This window comes from Hevea brasiliensis, chromosome 4 (genome assembly GCF_030052815.1).
Source record: "Hevea brasiliensis isolate MT/VB/25A 57/8 chromosome 4, ASM3005281v1, whole genome shotgun sequence".
NCBI lineage: Eukaryota > Viridiplantae > Streptophyta > Magnoliopsida > Malpighiales > Euphorbiaceae > Hevea > Hevea brasiliensis.
The window spans coordinates 129,436-145,754 of record NC_079496.1 but is presented as its reverse complement, the minus strand read 5'-3'; the positions used below and the strand labels follow the sequence as shown (position 1 = coordinate 145,754).

The 16,319-nt window shown below is 33.5% G+C and overlaps 3 protein-coding genes and 1 pseudogene across 3 annotated transcripts; 1 reads left to right on the top strand and 3 right to left on the bottom strand.

Moving 5' to 3' along the window:
* Window positions 1-2,191: 2,191 nt before the first annotated feature.
* LOC110639609 (pentatricopeptide repeat-containing protein At3g24000, mitochondrial-like) lies at window positions 2,192-6,065 on the top strand (annotated as a pseudogene).
* A 1,183-nt stretch (window positions 6,066-7,248) lies between these two features.
* Window positions 7,249-9,223, bottom strand: LOC110639603 (uncharacterized). Its single transcript, XM_058144797.1, has 5 exons — window positions 9,160-9,223; window positions 8,711-8,718; window positions 8,315-8,463; window positions 8,080-8,231; window positions 7,249-7,913 (listed from the first exon to the last, which is right to left on the bottom strand). The coding sequence occupies exons 1-5, from the start codon at window positions 9,221-9,223 to the stop codon at window positions 7,462-7,464; spliced, it is 825 nt and encodes a 274-aa protein (XP_058000780.1). The 3' UTR covers window positions 7,249-7,461.
* Window positions 9,224-9,545: 322 nt separating this feature from the next.
* LOC131179090 (uncharacterized) lies at window positions 9,546-10,283 on the bottom strand. Its single transcript, XM_058144796.1, has one exon. It carries the CDS (start codon window positions 10,281-10,283, stop codon window positions 9,546-9,548), a length of 738 nt encoding a protein of 245 aa, XP_058000779.1.
* Window positions 10,284-11,909: 1,626 nt separating this feature from the next.
* LOC110639617 (probable protein arginine N-methyltransferase 1.2) lies at window positions 11,910-15,662 on the bottom strand. Its single transcript, XM_021790643.2, has 9 exons — window positions 15,331-15,662; window positions 14,871-14,881; window positions 14,159-14,314; window positions 13,953-14,016; window positions 13,705-13,847; window positions 13,493-13,580; window positions 13,153-13,268; window positions 12,841-12,991; window positions 11,910-12,386 (listed from the first exon to the last, which is right to left on the bottom strand). Exons 1-9 carry the CDS (start codon window positions 15,593-15,595, stop codon window positions 12,181-12,183), a joined length of 1,200 nt encoding a protein of 399 aa, XP_021646335.2. The 5' UTR covers window positions 15,596-15,662; the 3' UTR covers window positions 11,910-12,180.
* Window positions 15,663-16,319: the final 657 nt, after the last annotated feature.

Sequence of the window (16,319 nt, the reverse complement as noted above, 5' to 3'; positions counted from 1 at the left end):
AGAATCGATTTGATATGAATACTGTTGGAGTTTTTTCCTTTTCCTTTCTAAAAAAGTTTGTGATTTGCCTCCATTCTTTTGATGATTCAGTTATCCATGATTTGTTTGGTTTAATATATGACAATGAACTTTTTCTGCAGTGCTTCTCCAAGAAATATGAATCATTATCAATGCGCGTTGGATGTCTCATCCCCCTTGTTAAATTGACTCTTACTTTTTTCTAAAAAAAAAAAAAGAAAGACTTTTACTTCTAACATTTTAGCACATGCAGGCTTCCTTTCCAGGGACCAAGGATCTGGCAAAGTTTTCTTAAGAAACCTTGTGATATGTTGTGAGATACATTTCCATGTCATCAAAATCAGACTTATTAAAGTTTAGGAGTTTGGCCTATCATCAATACAGTGCTTACTCGCCATCGGGGCCTTGCAATGCAATGAATGAATGCTTACCCATTATTTTTATCTTTGGAAGGTAAAGAATACAGGCAAACGTCGGTCGTTTTATTTTGATAGTCATTATTTATATATTATTAGTTTTTTTTTTATATATATAATAAAGAATTAAGAGAATGAAGATAATAATTTAACTCTATTATATAAATGATATGCCTTTACAAATTTAATCAAGTTAAACTGGATTATCTATTATCAAATTTTAGTTTAAAAAAAATTAAATAATTAATATTTTTTAAAGCAAACTGATATTCTTTATATTTATACAACTTGAATTTATAATATAAAAATATACTTTATATTAAAATGAAAATTGATGCGAAAATTTGAGCGGGAGGCTTATTAGTACCGTTTATGCCGTGTTCACATTGATGGGACAGAATTTCTTACTAGTTTAGAGACGAAGATATGGTTCTTCGTTAGGGAGAATTAAGTATCGCCATCCCTAACTATTTTTAAGGTTTTTTATTGGAAATTTCTTGTCTATATTTAGGTGAATACAATATATAATAATCTCTTCACATAAGAGTTGTCATTCCTTTTTTCTTGCTTGAATTCAGTCGACTATAAACTTAACATAACATATATAGTAAGATTTATCTATAGACAGATGATAGTTTCTATATGAATTCACCACAAATTTTATATTTTGAACTATAGGCAAAAATTTGTAGGTAAAAGAATTTACTTTGACTTATTCTAGTCTAATGGAGTTTAACTCAATAGATTAAAGATGTTGGTAAAGAGAGTTTCAGTTTCTTCAATGTGGCTCCTGCTCTTTAAGAAAGAAATGAGAGAAGAAAAATTGAAGCTTTGAACTAAAACATCATGTGAAAGTATGGTAAAGTGTTTGGCCTTTAGGTGGGTAATTGTTTTTGTCTTTTGTTTATTTTCTTTCTTGTGTTTTTTTTTTTTTAAAAGCCAACTGTTTTGGATCAAAACAGTTGGCTTTGTCTTTACCAGAACACAGATTTCATTGCCACAGTAGAATATTAACAAATTAAGCAAATGCGAGTATCGACTCACAACTTTTAATATGTCAATTCTCCAATGAAGAGACCTTTGAAAAGAAGAGAATATGTGAACAGTGATTCAACATGGATCCAAAATGCCTTTTCAGTTGTCAAAACTCAAAAGGCCTCTCTCCTTACCAGGTGCAGTGGCAACTATGAGTACAGTAAGATTGGCAGTTGGATTGAGCTCACTGTACCTCACCTTCTATCATACATGATAGCAGAAACTTCTGTCGTCTGCAATCAAAGTCATTTTTTTTTAATTAAATAATCCGCTGCATTAATCCATGCTTGAGATGACCGTTTGCTGAGTTCATTACTTTGTCTGCTTCAACCTGCTTGACCTGTTGAATGTCTATCATTATTTTCAAAGGATGATATGCCAATGAAGTGCAAAAAATTTTTTTTGAAAACTTACTATTTAGTATTTTTAATTTAATAAAACTGATTACCTAATTCCTTATTTTAAAAATATAATATTTATTCTCTCAATTTTTTAATACGTAAATTGCTTAATCTCTTTAATTATTTTAAGATAAAATTATTTTTTTAAATTTAATTATTTAATTCATATAATTTAAATAATATAATTATTTAATCCGTATCTTTACTATTTACAATCAGATAAATTTAAAACATCAATTAATCATAAAAGCTTAATTGGCGTTTATATAAACCTAATTCATTGAAAAAGAACCCTTTTTATGTTGTGTCTTTTACCTTTCTGCTCAACTGCATATGGACCAGTACCCCTCGCCCTGACATAAAGATATCACTAGGCAACTCTGTTAGCTTCGAGTTCGTCCACAGTCACTTGACGCGGGAAAATTGTTCAAGAAGCGAGTCTTAAGAGTTCTGATTCATGGAATGCGACTTTATTGCCCTGAAAATGCGTATTCCATCGCCAACTTTTCGACGCCTCTTTCCTCCCAATCGCCCGAGTTCCGTTTCTTCAGTGAAGTTGCTCGATATGCCCCATAAAAGTTCAGCTTTAAAGTTTTTTTCTTTTCGTGTAAACTTTTCATTTTGTGCTTGTCTTAATGCTATTGAATCTGACCCCACAAATGGTTTCGCTCTTACTGATACCCCAAGCTCACCGTCTCGCCTGGAGGAGGTTAATGGAAAGATTTCAGAAAGTTTTTAAGCCCGAATTGGCCTAATTTGTCATTAAGTGATCAAACTGAAGGAATTGAAATGATGAAACCTTTGAGCTTTACAGTAAAGGAAGCATTAAAGCGATATTCTGGGATGTTGCGTGAGTGTGATTCAAGAAGAACACTAAATGAGGAAAGGGAGTTCATGGGAACGTGATTAAAAGCGGGATAGAGCCAGATTCACATTTATTAGTTTCTTTGATTAATTTTTACGTGAAGTGCGGGAGCCTAGTGTTAGCACGCAAGGTGCTTGACGAAATGTCTGAAAGAGAAGTTGTGTCGTGGACTGCGTTAATTGCTGGATATGCAAGTGAAGGGTGTGCAACTGATGGCGTTAGCCTTTACTGCGAAATGAGAAAGGAAAATATAAGACCCAATGAGTTTGCCTTGGCCAGCGTTTTGAAAGCATGCTCCATGTCTTTGGACATAGAGTTTGGGAACCAGGCTCATGCAGAAGCAATAAAAGCGGATTCTTGCTGTATTTATTTGTTGGTTCTACTCTTGTTGACCTTTATGCCAAGTGTGGTGAGATAGAACTTGCTGATAGAGTTTTCTTTGGGATGCCGGATAAGAATGACGTGTCATGGAATGCTTTGCTTAATGGTTATGCTCAAAGGGGTGATGGAGAAGCGGTTTTGAAGTTGTTTTCTTGGATGACAGAGTGTGAAATGAAATTTAATAAATTCACTTTATCTACAGTGTTAAATGGTTGTGCAAACTCAGGGAATTTGCGAGAAGGGAAGATTTTGCATTCTTTGGCTATCAGGAGTGGGTGTGAACTAGATGAATTTCTGGGTTGTAGTCTTGTTGATATGTACTCCAAGTGTGGGGCGACATATGATGCACAAATAGTGTTCAGCAGGATAACTGATCCTGATATAGTGACCTGGAGTGCTATGATTGCGGGCCTTGATCAGCAGGGCCATAGCCAAGAAGCAGCTGAGCTATTTCATCTGATGCGAGATACAGGAGTTAAACCTAACCAATTTAGCCTTGCTACTGTTGTTAGTGCTGCTACAAATATGGGTGACCTGTGTTTTGGTCAAAGCATCCATTCTTGTATACACAAATATGGGCTTGAATCTGATAATTCAGTTGGCAATGCACTGATCATGATGTACATGAAAAGTGGATGCGTGCAAGATGGTATCCGGGTTTTTGAAGCAATGACTGATCGGGATTTGGTTTCATGGAATGCCCTTTTATCTGGTTTCCTTGGCCTTGAAACTTGTGATCAAGGGCTGAGAATTTTCTACCAGATGCTTGTGGAAGGTTTCAAGCCCAACATGTACACATTTGTGGGCGTTTTAAGGTCTTGTGCTAGCCTTTTGGATGTGTGCTTTGGAAAGCAAGTGCATGCACATATCATAAAGAACAGCCTTGATGGTAATGATTTTGTTGGAACAGCTCTTATTGACATGTATGCAAAAAGCAGATGCTTAGAAGATGCAGATGTAGCTTTCAATAGATTAACAAACAGGGACCTTTTCACTTGGACAGTCATTATTACTGGTTTTGCACAAAGTGATCAAGCAGAAAAGGCTGTTAAGTACTTAGGTCTGATGCTAAGAGGGGGTATAAAGCCGAATGAGTTCACTCTTGCCAGCTGTTTAAGTGGATGCTCCAGTGTAGCAGCCTTGGGAAATGGACAGCAGCTCCATTCTGTGGCAATAAAGTCTGGGCATTTCGGCGATGTGTTTGTTGCAAGTGCACTTGTTGATATGTATGGGAAATGTGGGTGCATAGAAGATGCTGAAGCCATTTTTAAGGGCTTGTTTTCACGGGACACAGTCTCGTGGAATACAATTATATCTGGATACTCACAACATGGGCAAGGGAAGAAGGCTCTTGAAGCCTTTAGGCTGATGTTAGATGAAGGCATTGTACCTGATGAGATCACTTTCATAGGGGTTCTTGCTGCATGTAGCTACATGGGTTTGGTTGAGGAGGGGAAAAAGCTTTTTAACCTGATGTGCAAAGATTATGGGATTACTCCTTCAATTGAGCATCATGCTTGTATGGTTGATGTTCTTGGTCGGGCTGGCAAATTCAATGAGGTTGATATTTATATTGAGGAAATGAAGCTAAGCCCATATTCTTTGATCTGGGAGACAGTTCTTGGGTCATGTAAATTGCATGGGAATGTCGACTTTGGTAAACGAGCCGCTGAGAAACTCTTTGAACTTGAACCCAAGAGGGATTCGAGTTATATATTGCTATCAAACATTTTTGCAGCGAGAGGTAGGTGGGATGACGTTAGAAATATCAGGGCTTTGATGACTACTCAGGGTGTTAAGAAAGAGCCTGGGTGTAGTTGGGTAGAGGTTGATGGTCAAATCCATGTCTTCACATCTCAAGATGGTTCCCATCCGAAAACAAGGGAAATATATGCTACATTGGAGGAGTTGGGACAAAAATTGGCTTCAATAGGTTATATACCAAAAACAGAAAACGTGCTCCATAATATCGGTAACAAAGAAAAAATGGAACATCTCTACTATCATAGTGAAAGATTGGCTCTTGCTTTTGCCTTCATAAGCACCAATCCAATTAAACCAATCCGGATTTTAAAAAATCTTCGTATATGTGGGGATTGCCATGATTTTATGAAACTCATCACAGACCTCACAAATCGTGAAATAGTTGTCCGTGACATCAAGCGTTTCCACCATTTTAAGAGAGGTACTTGCTCTTGCCAGGATCATTGGTAATTTTGCTCTAGAGGTATGTAGTGAGATGGACAGAAGGTTCACCTCATGCGATCCAGCTCTTCCAAGTCCCGGAACACTATTTGTTGCCACACTTATTGGATCTGTTGCAGGGCCTGCTGAAATCAGTGCTTGCAGAATTTTTCCTCATGATCTGCTGCTGAAATTACTTCTGAAAGAATCACAGTACAGGTTCATCCATATGAAGCCACGTGGGTTATAAAGTGATTTATTCCTGGAGCGTGCCTGTTCGAGGTTCATTCCTAATGCTGCAATCAAGTTTAAAGGTTATTCTCTTGAAAAGCAAGTTTCGTCTTCTTCCTAACTGGATTGGGGATTATATTTTTACCTTTTTGTCCTTACTGAGTTTTGGTTTACTGCAGGTGACCAGTGTGGGAATTTTGCGGCTATAATTGGAAAGTGCTGTGCACTTTTCAGTTATGATGGTCAAGATGAACTATTTGTTGCCACCTTTCAGTCCTTATTTAAGCTTCGGTTTATGCAGGGGAAGATGGGAAGCATGAACAACCTGCTGCCAACAGTTTTTTTTTGTTTCGATAAATTTTTCTGTTGTATAGAAAGTATATATTTTCTACTTGGGTGATGCAAATTTAGGAAAATCACACCCTAAAAGTTAGCTGTTAAGGTTGAAGAGTCCCCCACATTGAAATCCAGTACTTTCAATGTTTTCAATATGGGACATAAGTTTTCTTGCAATAGGATCATAACATTCCATCATGCTCCGTAGCCCTGACATCCACACAGACTGCCTTTGTGCTAGCTTAATCTAGCTGCAAGCAAACATTGTTATTCTAACGTCACTACCTCTATCAGAGGATTGCAATTGAGAGTCATAGTGGCTCTTATAACATTAATACGAATTTAGAAAACACACCTAAAAGGTAGTTATTGAGATTGGAGAGTCTAAGTTCATATATGCTCCACATTGAAATCTCATATTTTCAATGTGAACACAAGTTTTCTTGCAATGGAATCATAACATTGGGTTGTCGCAGATCACAAGTTATACACTTTGTTCACCCTTGATCTTAAAGATAAAAAGGAAGATTTGATTTTCCACATACGGCATTGCATCGCTGTTGCTATACTTAGATTTAGAATTGCAAGATGAGAGAGAATTTTAGATTGGTTTGGCTTGGACAATCTTTTCAATATCTACGTCAGTATAGGTACTAAGTAGGATATAGAATTGATTGTATACATTCGTGTACTATGTTGGGTGATACTGTATCATTGTTGCCACCATTCAGTCTTTTTTTAAGCTTCGGTTTATGCAGTGGGAAGATGGGAAGCATAAACAACCTGCTGCCAACAGGTTTTTTCGTTTGGATAAAATTTTCTGTTGTACAGCAAGTATATATTTTCAGAACTTCGCCTTATGTGCTGATAGTAATTGCAAGTTAGAGATCAAGCTGAACATGGCAGAAATAAAATTCCTGAAGTTGCTTCTCAGTTCTATCGTTGATGATAAAACACGGCAAAGTTTATTGGTATCAGTTTTCCCCACTGATGGAATGTTTAGCTCCATTAATTTAAATCAAAGAGAGTGCCGGTTGAATTGAAGAAGATGACGTCGAACACGTATGATTAGAGGAAAAATTTTCCTTTACTTCTAAAGAACATTGGGTTCGCTTTAAAATGGAATGAAAATGGATCTTAAAAATTATACATTTTCACCTAAATTCAAATACAAAAATATATTATAAGAAAAAAAAATAAATTCCTTGAGCACCAAATCAGAAGTCTCTTGCATCGTAAAGATGGATACTGGAGACCCAACCTGATCACAGTCCAGCCTAACCAACTTTGATTCATTTTCTTACATAGGATGTAAGTGCTAGCTCATAGAAATAACTAGTGAAATTGCAAGGGCAACTACGGGAAAAATAACAGCTATTGCTTTCTGGAAAAGAAAGTGAACTATTTTGTAAAGAAAAGGTGCATTCATGCATACTCCAACATTGTCTATTCATGAACGGCTACAATGCAACTTCAAATCCTTTGCAAGGACAAGTATATCAGCAAATGCTATTGCAAAGTTGAAAATAGACTTTGAAGTAACTATAACATAATTGCCATATTTTCTCTTCAAGGAAACCCACCGCCCCTTCACTCAAACGTCTTCATCAGAGATTGGATTCTCGACTTCACTCTCACTATCTGAACCTGAACCATCATCACTGACAGATGAGGACCTCTCTTCATCTGAATCAGAAGTATCAGAGTGGTTATGCTTAAGAAGTTTAATCTTTTTCTTTTTTCTGGAATTTCTCTCCTCTTTCCTTTTTCTTCCTCCATTTTCTGTCAATCTCATTTTCTGTGCAGAAGCTACAAATGCAGCACTCATGGACTCATTTATCTCCTTATCATCCTCATGATGGTCTTCCTCTTCTCCTTTGTTATCAATGTAAAACAGAACATCAGCATCTGCTTTCTTTCCCTCTGGCTTAAATGTTGATTGCTCATAGTCAGATTTGGAATCATCAAGAGCTAATTTGGCATGAAATTTGGAGATTGTATCATCAAATAGCCTTATGCCTTGACCATCAAGGTTTAGTAACAACTCTAGAGAATAATAATAGTCCCAATTAGTATTGGAGTGAAGTGTTGGGGTTAGCATGATATATAACATGCATGAAGAGATTCAGGAGAATAATGTATTCAAGTAAGAACAATATGATGCAGATATCGATAACAATAAGGAAGAAACATACAATCAATAACTACTCACTTATAAGAGCTTTAGGTGATGCTCCCTTCAATCTACTTGTTTCTTCATCCATGCCAACCTGGCTGGTGATACACTGGATAATTTGGGAACATAGCCCGGAACTGGAGAATGAACTAGTATACGCAATAGCTCTCTTTTGGTCCCCATTTTTCCTGTGTTGCAATGAGAGTTAGCTTTTAGTTTCAACTATAACACACACACGCCCCATGACACCAACTACAATACTGATTCCAACCTGAAAAGCTCTATGGCTTCATGTGTAATGATCAATCTTTTCATTGCAAGATCTGTCACCCGATTGGATGGTACGTTAATTGCTCTCTCAGGACTGAGGAAAGAATATTCTACCAAAATAGCAGCATCATATAGAATTGTTCTCAAAAACTTTCATCTTGAACTCTGCATAGAAAATTTCCCAAATTGTGTTCTTAGAAAATAATCAAACTATTGATTCTTAAATATCGCTTCCATGAGCAATAATTTCTCCACACAAACACAATACTCACAAATTTTAATGCAAGTTCTTAAATTTTGAAAAAAAAAAATTCCATAAAGACAATGCATCTATAATATTAAGGAGAAGAAAATATTAATTAATTTCCATCTCTGTGGCACTGAGGGTTTAACAAACGTGGAATCCTAAAATAGATCAATGAACAATAAATTTACACCAAGATGCACCACTTTTCAGTCATCTAATGTGATAAAACACCGATGTTGTTGATGTCATTGATGAAGAAGGAAATGCTAAAAGGAACAAGTTTTTGGAGCAATTCTTAAAAAATTTAGCCATTGTGTCATCATGGAATACACCATACATATGTAAACAAACAATACATGTTCAAATTTCGGCCTCTTGTGTAGAAAATATAAACTAACAAACAACTATTCTACCATGGAGTTCAAATTAAATGATGACCACATATGGTATTAGAAGACAGAGATAGAGAGGAGGGGCCCAAGAGGGATGAAGAAGAACAAGATTTAGAACAATCCACACACTATGATTGTGAGAAAAAATAACAATCAACCAGTACAGAAAGTTCAAGGAATCAAACAGTGAGGAAAAAAGCCACTTACCAACAGTGAAGTCACAGGTAAGGTTGGCTCCAACAGCATCCTCACAAGAGTCTCTGAATGGCATTGTTTATCAGGATAAGCACATAAAAAATAAAACCAGTGAAAGTAACACCAAAAAATAGTCGTTTCTACTTTAATTAATTGCATTTTTTGAACAAACTAAATAGGCCTAATGCCAACTGAGCAGCAGAATTCCTCTTTAGCCATTCGAATGTAGTCAATCTATATTTTAAGTTTGATTTAAATTCTATGCTATTCGCCTATGCCAAAAACCAAACTATAATAAAAGGCAACATTAATCTTTACCAGTTTCTAACAAATAACTCAAAATTCAAATAAAAGAATATTGCTACACTAACTGAAGAAGTAGAAGCTCTGCAACCCAGTTATTGAGCCAACAATCCAACTCCCAGTTCCTTCTCCAACTCCACTCCTCGATTCCCCATCCGTAAATCCAAGCATAGCTTCAACAAGAAAACCTCACAAATGACAACTCCAGCTAAGTATATGACAGTTGACCCTCCAATACTAATCTCTTTACATATCTCATCACTCATGAGAGGTAAAAAAGCCCTCAAGCCTTCGTTCCCATCCATCCAGACACTAACCAAATCTGAAAATGATACACTCAAATTTGAATCACTTTCCTTGCTGATATCCTTGCTACAACACACACTTACATATCCAAGAATCTCTCCAATCAAAGACTTGACCTCTTTAGCTGCTTTCTTCATCCTCTTACCTCCCAAATCTTTGCCTAATAACTCAAAAACCAATTTATACATTTGGAAAACAACCGGAGCTAGCAATGCTATGCTTTTCGAAGCACTACACGGACCTGAGCATCCAGAAACCAGTTGAAACAGTTCCTCTGCAATCAAAATATGATTTGAAAGATCCTGGTTTTTTGTTTTTCGGCTCCTGAAGGATAAAGCAGAGTAGACCCAGATCGTTTCTATAGGAGAATCGATTTTCGATTGCATTAATCGGTAGAACATGTTGACGAAATGAGACAAATTTAAGGTTTCTTTGTGGATTTCATCTAGGAGTTGTTGCATTGATTGGTGGAGTGCGAGGCCATAATTTTCCCCGATAAGAAGACTGGGTTTTGGAGACGAAGCCATGCTGATTCTTGAAAATTTAGGAATCCGACTAGCAACTTTGCTAATTCAAAACCCTAAACAATAAACCATGAGCTTCTAGTCCAGGTCGCAGGCCTTGCAGGGTTTTAGCCGATCAAAAAAAACAACGTCGTTTTCTCATTTCGTGAAATTATCGCCTACACTTGTAATATGAAATTATGGTGCCTTAAATTAGTTATTTAATTTTTTTTTAAATTTCAATAAAAAAATCTTCATATTTTATAAAATCTAACTCTTTAATATTTTTATTAAATTTTTGTTAAAGGCAATATTAACTAACTTGTTTATTATATTGATTTTAATTTTTTTTTTTTTTATGTTTGTAAGAGTTGTGAGCTATGATTTTATATGAAACCTGAATCACATGATAACTAATTATTTCATTTGCGCTATAGATAAAATATTTATTATTTAAATTTAATAATATAATATAATATATATTTTTTTATATTTTATATTTTATAATTATATTATAAAATTTTATTAATGAAAAATTTTTAATTAATTGTAATTTTGTTTCAAGTGTTGATATACAAATTTTTTTAATAGTAACCGATATAATTTTTTATTTGATAATATATTATTTTATTTTAAATTTTGAAATAAGTTTATTAATAAATTATTTTATATTTTTTATATATTAGTTATCATATAAAAGAATAATCTCTATATATATTATTAAAACTCTTAAATTTTATATATAAAAAATAATTTCAAACAATTAAATTTGTCAACAAATAAAAAATTAAAGTTTATAAATGAAGGGAAAAAAAAATACAAACTACTAAAAGGTAAAAAATTATTTTTTATTTTTTAGAATATTGTTTTAGTTATCAATATTGGAAACACAAATTAATTATTTTGTAATTGTATAAAATTTTTTTATCAGAATAAAATTTAACTTTAATTTTTAAAAATTACAAAGTAGCTACTTATTGTAATTATTATTAAAAGTTCAAGAACAAAATGATGATAACAGATTGTATTACAACAGTAAAAAGAATATTTAAAAATTTTGTAAAAATTAGTAATAGATAAATATGAAATTAATAAAGATATATTTATAATAAAAATGTGAAAAACTTGCAAATTTCAATGTTTAAAAATGATTATGAAGTTCTAAAAACCTTTTAAAATTGTTTTCAAAACCTTTTATAGTTAACATTTTTTTGTATCTTGAAAAATAATTTATATATAAAAAATATTTTTATAATTTTTTTATTATTTAATTATAATATTAAATTAATAATATTTATTTATTTTATATATATATATAATTATTTTTTATTTTAATAAAATTATCAAAATTTAAAAAATAAAATATAACTTTCTCTTAAAAACAAATATAAGCATTTTTTTAAAATTACTTAATTTTTTATCCAATCAAAAAAATATTTTTCGTTAATTCGTTAAAAAATATATTTTAAATATTAAAAAAAAATAAAAAATTGTGAAATATATGAAGTCTAAAAAAAAAAAAAACATAACAATTAACTTTAAATAACAAAAAAATTGTGTACTGGGTCGGGAATTATTTTTACTAGGCTTTATAAGCAAGCGGGACTGGTCCGTGCGCAATTCAGTTTCCAACTAATTAAACAATTACAATTTAAGGTCCTGAAAATTAAATCTCAAAATTTCAGCATTGAATGCTCAATCACCTTTGCATTTACGTCACAAGGGATTAAAAATTGTACGCAACATACATTTTAGAGAAGCTTAGCCAACCCTACAACTCTCTTAATTCTTCAACTGACACAAAGAAATACGAAATACACTCAGCTTCCAAATAAAACCAACTTACTAGATAGTAATTGTTGTAATTAAGCATCAATCTTTGCCACCAATTCTTCGAATTTTGGATAACATGTAGATTACTTCACCGCATCTTATAATATTGAGTTCTTGAGACCACACAGCGCCGCCCATTCAATGCATATTTGATCATTATATCAATGTCACGAGGATTTTTTTTGTTTGGTGCTACAGTCATGTTCCCAGTTAGGACTTCCCCTTCACATATAGTTAGCACGTCTTCCAGATACAGAACTGTTTGCTTCCAGTGTGTAGCCCGTGATCTTGGCCCTGCATTATTTCAAGTTCATCAGAGAAGCGATAAAATCCTTCCCGGTATGTTATTTCTAAGACTGAAATGTAGACACTGGACAGAGAAGTGTTCAGGTACACTGTACACCCCAACTGACTAGTTCAATCGCCCATGTACTGTCAATTTGTCATTCTAAAACCAATTGAACTTGCTGCAAAAATACCCAATTTCACACAGACCACCAAATTTCATTATTTTCATTTAACTTTTGACTTGTATTTGGATCATAACCACAGTGCTCAAAGTGATGAAATTTATATCACTTGATTTACTCGACGCACTAGAAAATGAATGAAGGGGAACATTTGAAATGCAAGCGAATACAATATTTTTGAGGTGACCTCACAAATTCATTGAATTTTACCAAACAAGTCTCTAATCCAAAAGACAAGATAAACAGAACATAAAAGCATAAATAACCAAAAGATTGACCTGTAGAGAAGCCCATTAACTTGTGACAATTGGTAAATGACACATCAAAGTAGGCTACCAACGCATGAATGTAATCATCACGATCTGCCACAAGCTTAAAAGGAACTGTGAAGGAAGCATCCCCAGAGACCATTTTAGAGATATCCATAGTCTGAAATGGGTTGAAGAAAATCAATACATATCAGCCACATAGTAAAGGACATCCAACAAAAGTATAGACCAAAAAATTGATTAAATATACATCCATGTCTATGCATGTGTGCGTGTGTGTGTGTTTGTGTTCATGTGCGCACAAGTTTATGCCTATCCTACCTTGAGTAGCTGGCAGTTTGTGACAATTTGATTCTGATCAACTGTATCAACAAGAGGTTCCATAATGGCTTGCTTCTTGATACAACTCATGTTAAAGCCATAGACATTATTCCAAACTGGAGTAGCATGGGGTCAAGGGAACCAAACAAACATAAAAAACAAGATCCATTAATTTGTCAGCCTAGAGAAACAGATGCGCGGAAAAGAAATTGAAAAAACAACTGAAACTCCATGCATGGAACTGATGTGAGTGAATGAGTTCCCAAAACTACACACACTATGGGTCCTAAAGAAAACAATAAAAATCTACTTGTATGAATGAGAAATTCAATAGACTCACATTCAATCTTATCTTCTTTGTAGTCTGCATCCTCAATGGCTGTCAAATAAAGGGAAGCTTTGTCTGGTAGAAGAATTCCATCACTAACCTGAAAACCAGCAAGCACAAGAAAACTTGCCAACGTTGATTTGCTTATATCAAAGAATTACAACTGACATAACAATGTTTTGCATAGAGAATAAAGTAAAAAATGAAAGGCAAGTACAACTCACAAGCCATTTATCTCGTGCATAGAGGACAGTGTTTAACATATTTTCATACAACAGAAAATATCCCATCCATTCTGAAATTATGATATCTACATTAGCAACTGGTAGCTCAATCTCTTCAACCTTTCCCTTCAAAACAGTTACAACTGTGACAAAAAAAAAAAAAAAAAAAAAAAACAATCAACACTCTGAGACTGGTTGCTTTGAAGGAATATTGAAAGATAATAAAAATCATAACACAAACACATTACTTTCTGAAAATCCATTTGATTCAACTATCTCTTTTGCCATGTCTGCCATGTCAGAGCACTCAACCTGAAAATGGAAAGTAATCAACCTTATTTAACATTTAAAGAAAAACACATGATAAAAATGCAAAATGACATGCTTAATGAGTTGCATATCGGTCAAGTCAATTCCTTACTGAATACATGAAGGTAAAGAAGTGAATACATACCGCATAAACATGTGCAGCCCCAGCTTTCGCACAAAATAGGGACAGAATTCCAGTTCCAGCACCAACATCAAGTACTACTTTATTCTTAAATAGAAACTTATTCTGATTAATAACATTTTGATATGTCTTAGTTCTCACCACATCCTTCAGCATTTCCTGCAATGTTAAGACGGTTGAGGGAATATCAATTAGTAACCAATTTTAAGTAACAAGGGAAAAATACATCACATAACACAAATAAATTCCATGAATATTCAAGAATTCCATATTTCACAGTTTACAAAGTCATCTAGATACAACAGAAATACTGCAAGAAAAGTTGTCCTTGGCAAAAAATATTGAACTAATACAGATGCATGAAGACGAGACAATAAATTTATGGAGATACATGGTAATGAAGCAAGGTATTCAATGGTAAACCCAATTATCGTTTAAAAAGTGGTTATCATTGTGAGTTAGAGAAAGAATCATCAATTTCCAGTGGCTTCTGTGAGGTACTAATTGAGGGACAAATGGACGCTAGTCTTACTATCACAAACCTACAAGTACTTGTATTATGAGTGTATTACCATTTTACAAATGCATGCTCCCATAAAAGCTAATCACAATTTGAACTAATATCCAAAAAGAAAAACAGATAATAAGGAATTTAACAAATCAGCCATTTGAAGTTCCAAGAGATGATATTTGCACGCAGGGGCGACGCACTTACTTCGTGAATACCTGTGAAGACAAAAACAGACAGAAAACAGAATTTAATTTCTGCAAAGTTATGTTCAGTAAATATATACAATGAAAAAAGAAATACATTTCTATACCCCGTTTGCCATATATTCCAAACGCCACACAGACCCATTTGAAGAAGAACATGCAGAATTTCATTAAGTAGAACTTGAAATTACATTTAAAACTTTTTGCATCAAGAAAAGCTATAATGTAGAAGCTTCATTAACTAACAAGTGTAGAGCTTTAAACTTTCACTCAATCTGAACCTAGTACAAATATCTATTTCGAGCCAAGCACTAATCTTTACGCAGAACCAAGTCCAGTTCGCGTTTTAGCAATAAATAAACAAATAGAATCTACAAATTCAGGGCCTTACTTTCCTGAATTTATTTCAGCAAGAAAAAAGAAACAAAATAAATAAAAAAAGGGGGCAAACGTTGAGTTACCAAAGTGAGAATAGGAATCGAAGTAATAATCGGCGCTAGTTTTATCATCATCACCATCGACAAAGGAGACATCGGGCTCGCACATGGAATCGTCGTCCATAGCAATGGCTTTGTCGCCGGTTACAGTTGACTCGTCAAGAATTGAGCTCTCTGTGGTCAGCTCTTCGTCTTCACCTTGGAATCGAATCTTGGTGCCCTGGTGTTGCGCGTTGGTGAAGCCCATTGAGCCCTGATTGTTATTGTTGGTGTTCTTTCGACGGCCCATTTTGTAGATCAGATTAGGGTTTTTGGCTATGGAGGCGGGAAGCAGGAAATTAGGGTATATGAAGATTTAGCTTTTGCTTCTGCAATTCTGCTTTAAATAGGTTGCAGATAGTTCTCAGATGGGACGTTAAAAGCTGAAAGTTAAAAAAGAATGGCAAAATTTTCAATCTAATCCCTGTAGTTATTAAAAATTTTAATTTAGATTATTTTTAACTTTTTATTTAAATTAATTTTAAAGTTTTAATTTAATTTAAAAATTAAAATTTATGAAATAAATTTTTTAATTTAAATAAAAAATTTAAAATTTTAATTTCTTAATTTACAACTGAATTTTTTATTTTAAGAAAAAAAAATAAAAAGTTTAATTTTCTTAATTTTTAAATTAAATAATACTTAAATTAAAATTTCTAAATTAAATTAAAAAAAAGTTAAATCTATACTAAATTAAACTTCCCCAACTTCTATAATTTTTCAATAAAATCTTTTAAATTTGATAGCCCCTCACTTAAATTTTTATAAAAAAAAAAAAGCAGTATTATTATTGGGATTCTTTTCTCCCTTTTACAAAAATTGGGAAGAATAATTTTTTTAGAATATTCTCTAATAAATGTGTTATTAATTTTTTTAATCTCAATTTTTGAAATATTAATGTAAAATTAATTTTAAATAAAAATAAATAATAAAAACTTTTATATAATCAATTCAATTAATTTAAAGTTAAAATT

Bases quoted from the DNA above. Each gene is read 5' to 3' on its own strand.
- LOC110639603 (XM_058144797.1), bottom strand. From the start codon at position 9,223: ATGCCATTCAGAGACTCTTGTGAGGATGCTGTTGGAGCCAACCTTACC. The intron at 8,232-8,314 runs GTTGGAATCAGT...ATTGCAACACAG, and splicing joins GAAGCCATAGAGCTTTTCAG to GAAAAATGGGGACCAAAAGA. The intron at 7,914-8,079 runs GTGAGTAGTTAT...ATTATTCTCTAG, and splicing joins ATCACCTAAAGCTCTTATAA to AGTTGTTACTAAACCTTGAT.
- LOC110639617 (XM_021790643.2), bottom strand. From the start codon at position 15,595: ATGGGCCGTCGAAAGAACACCAACAATAACAATCAGGGCTCAATGGGC. The intron at 13,269-13,492 runs GTGAGTCTATTG...ATGCTACTCCAG, and splicing joins CAAAGAAGATAAGATTGAAT to TTTGGAATAATGTCTATGGC. The intron at 12,387-12,840 runs GTCAATCTTTTG...GAAATAATGCAG, and splicing joins GTTAATGGGCTTCTCTACAG to GGCCAAGATCACGGGCTACA.
- LOC131179090 (XM_058144796.1), bottom strand. From the start codon at position 10,283: ATGGCTTCGTCTCCAAAACCCAGTCTTCTTATCGGGGAAAATTATGGC.